At 32.6% G+C, this 8,851-nt stretch overlaps 1 protein-coding gene across 1 annotated transcript; it reads right to left on the bottom strand.

Moving 5' to 3' along the window:
• Nucleotides 1–5,418: 5,418 nt before the first annotated feature.
• On the bottom strand, nt 5,419–6,433 carry LOC102618422 (dirigent protein 23-like). Its single transcript, XM_052432435.1, has one exon. It carries the CDS (start codon nt 6,268–6,270, stop codon nt 5,638–5,640), a length of 633 nt encoding a protein of 210 aa, XP_052288395.1. The 5' UTR covers nt 6,271–6,433; the 3' UTR covers nt 5,419–5,637.
• Between the last annotated feature and the right edge of the window lie 2,418 nt (nt 6,434–8,851).

Below are 8,851 nucleotides of genomic sequence, written 5' to 3'. Positions count from 1 at the left end.
ATTTTGATGCATATGTGTGTGATGTTCTTGATGATTAGCTTATTGATGCTCTGTGATTGCCTAATTGGTTGGATATTGTAGAAATGGTTTCTTTGTGGATATTGGAGTGTTGGTATATTTGTGGATATTGAAGTGTTATTTTGTCTTGTTTATGGAGTTGTTGGCTTGTTGAAAGCAGAAGTTAATGTTGATCTAATTTTGGAAGTGTTTTATCTCATTTTGTATTTATGGTTTTACTCATTTTTAAGGGGAAACTCTGCCAAAATTTTCGCTTGCCAAAACCGGGCACTTTCTTTAACGGATTTGCGTATTTCTTATTTCCTCTTTTCTTTTTGATGATGAAAGGGGAGATAATTATGGTTTTTAAGATAGTTTTTTAAATGGGGAGATATTATTTTAAGATGGATTTAAAATGGGGCGATTTAAAGCAAAAATCCTTTTATTCACATTTCTCAATTTGGCCATACATTTAGGGGGAGCACATATTAAGGGGGAGCTAAACATTGATTAGAATTTGTCATCATCAAAAAGGGGGAGATTGTTAACATAAATATGTTAATAATATTGATTTTGATGATAACAAATTTTAAATGATTTTTGATAAAAGTATTGGAGCTATTTCTTAATAAACGAGAGCCTTAGTAATCATTCCATTCATGCTTCATAAAAGATGGACTTTAAAATTAAAAAAAAAAAAAAGATTCTCCGCAAAAACTGGTTTAAAATGCAATTCTGGTTATAAACGGTGAACCGTTTATTTAAACGATTAACCGATAACAGCCAGAGAGCAAACATTTTCCCTAAACCTCTAACCGTTTATGAAAAACGGAAAACACAAAAGATAGGGAGGCTACTGGAAATTAACGGTAAACCGTTTTATTTTAAACGGTTAACCGATTATCACCAGAGAGCAACATATTACCTAAGCTCTAACCGGTTATGCTTAACAGAAATCACCCAAGATGGGAAGGCTACTGGAACCTAACGGTGAACCGTTTATTTTAAACGGTTAACCTATAACGTCCAGAATTGATGGTTGTCCTCCTCTGGCACTGATTAACGAAAACTGATAAGGCTGAATTGTTGTGCAGGTTCCTGGAGCCAAACGGCAAACCATTTATTTTAAACGGTCAACTGATAATACCCAGAGAAGCCACTTTATGCAATCCCTTAACCGCTAAATGAAAACGGATTAACTAATGTTCATTTTGCAGGTTACTGGAGACAAACGGCTAACCGATTATTTCAAACGGTTAACCGATAATATCCAGAAACGTTACTTCATGCAAGTCCTTAACCGTTTAGTGTAAATGGATAACAAATGCTCTTCTTGCAGGTCTCTGGAAGTTAACGGCGAAGGGGCAATCCTAAACGGCAAATCGTTTATTTGAAATCTAGCCCAACGGTAACTTTGACCAACCGAAACGGTTAACCGTTAATGGTTAACGGCGAACCATTTTCTGTCCGACAGTTTGTAACGTCTAGATTTTCAAATCTAAGTATAAATAAGCTCATTCAAATTCAAAGAAGATTGATCACAACACGACCATTTTGAGCTAATATTTGAGAATACAATCTTCATAGAGCTTAGAACACATTCTTGCTTCATCTACTCACATATTAAGCATCATTGTGTAATCTTATATATTGTGAGAGGCAAAACAGTTTGTAATCTTTTACTTTGAGTGATTGTAAGTGTTGGGATACATTTGGGTTAAGAGATTGGGGATAATCTCTTGTTGTAAAGGTCCATTGACACCTTGGAAGTCAAGTGTAAGCATTTGAAGCCTTGGAGGCTTGCTTAGTGGAATCCTCAAGCCCGGAAAGCTTGGAGGCGTGGACGTAGGCGAGGTTGGCCGAACCACGTAAAAATCTCGGTGTTTGAATCCCTCTTCCCTTATCTTTTTATATTGTGATCATCTTAATTGTTATTGCTTTGAATCTGATTTATAATTGTATTAAGTTTTTATTTAATAAATTGAATAATTTTTTAGAATCCCAATTCACCCCCCCTCTTGGGTTGCATACTTGTATTTCACTACCCTCTGCAAAATTTGAGTTCTGTATGGACTTCATGGGTGTTTTGCCCAAACCAAACTGAATTTAGAAGTGAATTACAGTTGATAGAAAGTTTTTTGGGTGCTGCTTTATCAATGAGATCAACTGAATTAAATTGCAAGGTGGAGAGTTATGAGGATATAAGTTGTTGAGTTTATGGACTCAAGTGAAACTTTTGAGGAAGTTTGGGGAGTTTAATGCAATTTGACTTCAGTTCAGGGGTGCTAATGATATATGCGTGCTGAGGTGGCAAAAAGTTTGTTATATCTGTTATTACGATTTCTAGTTTTAGCAGTATAAAAACAGTTGGTCATTAGCTTCTTTATTCATTCCTTTTTCTTCTTTAATTTTTTGTGAAATAAGTTGCAATTTTTTTTGTTCAATTGCCTGTAATCTCATCTCAATCTCTCATTGTATTTGATTCATTGTGATTAATAAAGTAAAGCACATTTTTTTTCTGAATCTGGTTCCTTGGTACTATTCATTATGTTCTTGGTGATTGTTCTGGGTTTCTGGTTCTTGGATTGTTCTTGTTTCAGTTGTTGTAATTCTTCAAGATTCATTGTAATTCAAGTGCGAAGGGTTTGAAGCTTCAACAAATACTCTCCAAACGGTATTGCTTTGTGTAATATTTGAGATATAACCTTATCAAATATTAACTATAGAGCCTTAGATAGCTTTATATAATTATGTCAAAAGATAACTTACTTGACGTCTAAATTAACATGTTATCGAGAGTTGAACATTAATATTTCACTCTTAATTAATTAGCTGTTATATCAATCTCCACAATTGTAAATCTTGGATATCTCTCTTTGATAGATCAAATTGAACCATGTTTTCTTGTGTAGAAATGTAGATCCAAAAAGTTAATTGATTCCTTTTCCAAAAGCCAAGCCAACTAGGTTCTCCCTTAGAAATTAGGAACATTTTGTATTGAACACAATTATACTAAAAAAGAATGTACTTATGAAATAAAAATAAATGATATGTGTTAAACATGGCTTTTAAATTATACATTTAGTTTGGCAAAGATATTATAGGTTTTTAATTGTATGAGTGTGGGATCAAATCAACTTAACTTTTGAACCATAACAATAAGTGTTTATTGTATTAGGGCTAATTCTAAGGGATATGAGGCCATGGACGATTTTTTTTAAAATTTTTTTAGGTTTTGTATATTCAACTGCATCAACTCTCAAAGAAATATAAAATAGCTTGAATTTTTTTTTTATAGAAACAAGCCATATAGCAATAGAAAAATAAAAAAAAAAATAAATTAGATTTGTAAAAAGCAAGAACATAATTATTTAAAATATAATAATTAGAATGATAACACCTAAAAAGTTGACTAGTTGATATGAATATGATTACTAAGTGCTGACAATAGATTTCATAGATTTTTTTATTTTTTTTGTAAATAAGAGGTAAAAAAATTTTAAGCTCATATTATTGTTGATTCAATGTCTATTAATTTTGAGATTTTTAGGTTTAGGATTTCAATTGAAGTTTAAAGGAATTCCAAAAGCCAGCTCTACTGTTGATAATTATAATAGAATAATTTCTTTTTGGAAAGTAAAAGCATTAAATATTTTCCCTTGGAAAGACTTACAAATTAAAGATTTAACGGTTAAAATCATTAATTATACTGAGGATGTGCTTCACTTTATTAAAAGCTCCATACCACTTGTTGAAGCTTCAAAGCCTTCACACTTGAATTACAATGAATCTTGAAGAATTACAACAACTGAAACAAGAACAATCCAAGAACCAGAAACCCAGAACAATCCCCAAGAATAGAATGAATAGCACCAAGGAACTAGATTCAGAAAGAAAAATGTGCTTCACTTTATTAATCACAACGAATCAAATACTATGAGAGATTGAGAGGAGATTGCAGGCAATTGAACAAAACAAATTGCAACTTATTTCACAAAGAATTGAAGAAGAAAAAGGAATGAATACAGAAGCTAATGACCAGCTGTTTTTATACTGCTAAAACTGGAAATCGTAATAACAGATATAACAAACTTTTTGCCACCTCAGAACGCATATATCATCAGCCCACCTAAACTGAAGTCAAACTGCATTTAACTCCCCAAACTTCCTCAAAAGTTTCACTTGAGTCCATAGACCCAACAGCATATATCCTCACAATATCATTAGATTGTTGAGGGCAATGGCGTATAAGCAGGAGTTAATTTGATAACAGCTAAACTAATATATTGTTTTCTGAATTAAAGGACCATACACATTCATAAATTTAACCCTACCTATGTAAATAGTTACTTGAAATTAAGAAATCTTAAAATTTGATGAAGTGAAATTTGGTAATCAAAATTTGTTTATAGTGCATCTGTTGTTTAGATAAGAAAGTCCCATAAATGAAATAAAACTGAATAACAAACTCTTTTTTATCATTTGTAGAAAATGTTTTGGAAGAGTTGATTAATTTCGTTAAAAGGAAGAAGAGATACCATATTATATAGAAATTATATATAATAAGGGGGTAAAGATAGTATTTCAAGAAGGCAATTTTCACATTACTAAGAGAAGGATTTAAATGAAATTTTTCAAGGCTATCCGGGCAGCACTCTCTATCCTTCACCACTGGATTTTGTACGTATAAATTCATCAATAAAAATAAACTATGTGGACTTGGAGGTATTGAATCCAATCAATTTAATCATGGTAAATCAGTTTATACTAAGTTTGTACAGCTGTTTATAACTCTATGAATTATGATTGCTCATAAGAAAAAGACAAAGCACTTATGTAGGAAAAAGTTTATTTTTCAACGATCCACCACCAAACTAAAGCAAGCCGTTCTCATTCTAAAGGAGAGTAGAAAGTACTCTTAAACCGTTAAAGAATGGTTGTAAGAGCTGAAAGGCAAACTAGGAAGAGGATTTTGGGACTCTTTTTTTAATGAGGAATTAAAGTTTGCAAAGTCTTAAAAATAGGAAGCATGGGATGGACGAATCTCAGAGGCTTTTATAGTACTGCAATGGTGGCCACTGGCCTCGTTGTTTATAAGGATAAAGATCCTCTCGTATATCAGTAGGAATAAATTTTGAGTTAATGTTTGATAAATTCCGGATTGAACTACAAAGTATGTGTACCTATACTTCATATAGATTTTTTTTTCCTTTTTGGGGCACCAACAGATTGTTGATTAATGTCAAATGAATAGGAATGTGGTCAGATACCTAAATTGTGAAAAAAATAATGAAGTTTTATACGACAGATCAGATTGCTGAAGTATTAACATTATCTTGAAGTCCAGTATTTGGTTAACGTCGACCACATAATATTTGAAAATGATTAGACACGCGAACTAACATAAAAAGAAACAATAAAACTAAACGACAAAGCACTTGTTTTCGAAAAGTTTATTCTTCAATCCACCACTAATTAAACAAACGCAAGCCACTGTCAGGAATAACTTTTCAATCTGGGAATCTTGAACTTAAAATGTCGTAAATAAATCAGTTTACAAATGTGGTAATTTCGTGAAAAACAGAGTTTATAACATTGTGAATCAGATCCCCAACTAGAAGATGGCTCCACCTACTCAGTTTAGTGAACAACTGTAACATTGTATCCAACAATGGCGTCGCCAGTTTTAAAATCCATCCAATGCGTCTGAGCAACTGCATATCCGCGAGCCAATCGGAAAAAGCCAGTGCCGCCAACAATCGGCATCTCGCGGACAGGATTCATCGCCCTGTTGTTGCCAAGGAGGCTGATACTGCTTCCATTGTAAGGACCATCAACGAAGACAAAGCTCATGGACATGATGAGGCTTAGTTGATCCTGACAAGCCGACCCATAAAGCCCTTGAGCACGTCCAACAAGTTTTGATTGAGGATCCGGGGTTTCTGTTAACGGATCATCCGCCATCATCACGATGCCGAAAAGAGTTCGTGATTTGTCAGTGTCAATGGCTTGAGCAATCCTCACAGCACTAGGGTTTTTGCCACTGAGCGTGTCGTGAAAGTAGAATTGCAAGTTTGTTGTTGTCTCTTTTGCGGATTCAAGCCTTGTAGCCCAAGTCACTGTTTGTATCGCTGCTGCAGCCACCAGTCTACTAATGAGCAGTAAAACAACCGCCGATAACTTTGCCATAGCTCTAAAACAAGACCTGAAATTAAAAGGAAGAGAATACAAAGCACTTTTGCAGGTAAAGAAGAAAGGTGATCTGAGATTCATTTAAAGGGTTTGCAAAGTGTCGTGATCAATGAATATTCAAAGGCTGTTTAACTAAAATTTGGAAAGTGGGAAGAATTTTTGACATTTTCTTATATTGTGCCAGCTACCACATGTTTATGAGGGGCTACACCTGTACACATAAAGAGCCTTGGTTTCTGATAAGGGGAAAAGAAAGAAAAGCTTTATTATGTAAGCCATTAATAAGGGGAAAAGAAACAAAAGTTTTATTATGTAAGCCATTATGGGGGCGCCTGTGAGTGCTGCATATGAAAGGGAGAAAGGATCAATTCAATTGGTAGGGCCGGCAAGCGGTGGCCATTCCTCCTATGCATGTTAATGATGTTATACCCCAGCTATGTTTTGAAAAGCTGACAAAGTTTTGGGAAAAATAAATAACAGAAATGCTTATTTTGGAGTAGGGAAATGATAATTTGTAAAGTTGGATACAAAATTTGAACTGTGAATTATGTGTCACTAATTAACGATTGATACGTGTTAAAATTTTATCGATATTTATATTATCAGTAATTTTATATTAAAAATAAATAAATAACATTTCAAGAACTACTGATATAAACTTTTTAAGCATCTGCAACTTTTACATGATTTTAGAATTTTCAATAATAAAAGTGACGCAAAATTATTACAAAAATTTTGAAAATTTTTCATTTAACATTACAAGATAATAAAATGTATGTCAAGAAACTTTGGGTCGGAATATGTTATGTATAATGTAACATACAATAAATTCATAAATTATGACCAATGATAATTCAATTATTTTACATACTATAACTTTTTTTATTTTAGATGAGAATTCAAGAGTTGCTAATATTCCATATAATATAACATAAAATCGCCCAGAAACTTCGCCATTAGGATCAAAATATGTTTTATAATTCTGACATTCAATAGTTTTGAATTGAGTCGGTGATTGTCAAAAGGAGTCAAGAGAAAAGTATCATGCCGCTCACCTAACTCCTCTCTGGTCAAATCTTTCAATTATAGGAAGGAATATACAAAACGGATTTCACCTAAACTAAGCAAGAACATCAATTGTTGGGTTACCTATTGCAAGCTCCAATATCAGTTGCAATGGAATTTGCAACAATTTGTTTATGGAACTCGATTAATAACCCTCCTCTTTCTCTGATGTTTTCTGTTCGATTGCACAAAATAGTAAGACTCTCAAGTATGGTTGGTTATAAAGATTTTATTTATTATGGAACCCACAAATTTAAAATTGATGGAAGTAACATAATTTAAAATAAAAAATTTATGGTTCTCACCAAGGCACCCATTAAACACGCCATATATGAAAGGTTAATATGATGGGGTGGTAAATTTTTCTCACACTACCCTCATTTTATATTTATGTTAAATGGGCCTTTGACTCTGCCTACACCCGCCACATCACCGTCCCCTTTTTTCCGCTCTAAACCTTTTGCCTTGCCTAGGGTGTGGATTTTGTTTCCTATTAATAATAATATGGCTCATGTCAGTCGAATTCAATTTTTTTCAAATTAATTTATTCTTAGTAAAATAGCAAAACCAACTCATAATATGATAAATGCTTATCTAGCTCCTGTAATTTTAGGTTAATTATCTAATTTATTTGGTGTTTTAAAAAAACTTATTGTATATAGGATTATTTTCATTAAAATCGATTTAACTATCATTATTTTTAACCTAAGTAATATTATACTTATTTAGTTTGAATCTTATCTAATGTGACATCTTATATTTCGTCCATTGATTGAGTATATGTTAATAATTAATCATAAAATCAATTAATGGCATACACATGGGAATAAATAATTTATGATACCTCATTTAGGGATACACACGTACAAGTTATTTGTTATATGAGTTATCTTCAGGAGTAGACATGTGCACATTTCATAAAATATGAACTAACCCCTTTACAGTGCTGTTAAGTGTGGATACCCTTTATATGTAGTGCCATAGAAGATTAGAAGTAATCTACACCGCTATACTGGTATGAATTTAAACGTGATTTACATTGTAGATGTCCACATTTAAAAACCATTATTTGTTATATATTACCCCAAAATCTCATAAATTTAGAAAATATATAAATAAATACACCGATTTTTAACAGGGTAAACTCCATTGATTCAACCTCCTCTATTACCCTCTCTTCTTAATTCATTTCGTAAACCTCATTCTCTTCACAAGCAACTAAAAGGGCCTTCGAATTTGACCGCATCCGCCACCTCACCTCTCCAGTCTTTCTATCCTTTACTTTTGCTTTGCAAGCTGGATGTGGATTTCTTGCCAATTATATATATACACACCTCATGTCAATTGAATCCAAAAAATTTCCCTGAATTAATTTACTCTTTATAAATGGCAACAACCAACTCATAGTATCACCGCCATTGTAAATACTTTTTTAGCCTCCATAACTAGGGTTAATTATCTACTAATTTATGTATTTTAAAAAATTATTCAAAATTAATGTCTCTGGTGTAAATTTGTTTATGTTAAAAATTATCATATCTTTTTACATATTACATACGTGTCAAATTATTTCAATTTTTAAGTTACATTAGAAAGA

The sequence above is a fragment of the Citrus sinensis genome, chromosome 8, assembly GCF_022201045.2.
Source record: "Citrus sinensis cultivar Valencia sweet orange chromosome 8, DVS_A1.0, whole genome shotgun sequence".
NCBI classification, from domain to species: Eukaryota; Viridiplantae; Streptophyta; class Magnoliopsida; order Sapindales; family Rutaceae; genus Citrus; species Citrus sinensis.
The sequence above is the reverse complement of the archived record's forward strand: the minus strand, read 5'-3'. Positions and strand labels throughout refer to the sequence as shown.

Excerpts from the sequence above, each read along its gene's own strand:
- LOC102618422 (XM_052432435.1), bottom strand. The coding sequence starts at position 6,270 with ATGAATCTCAGATCACCTTTCTTCTTTACCTGCAAAAGTGCTTTGTAT.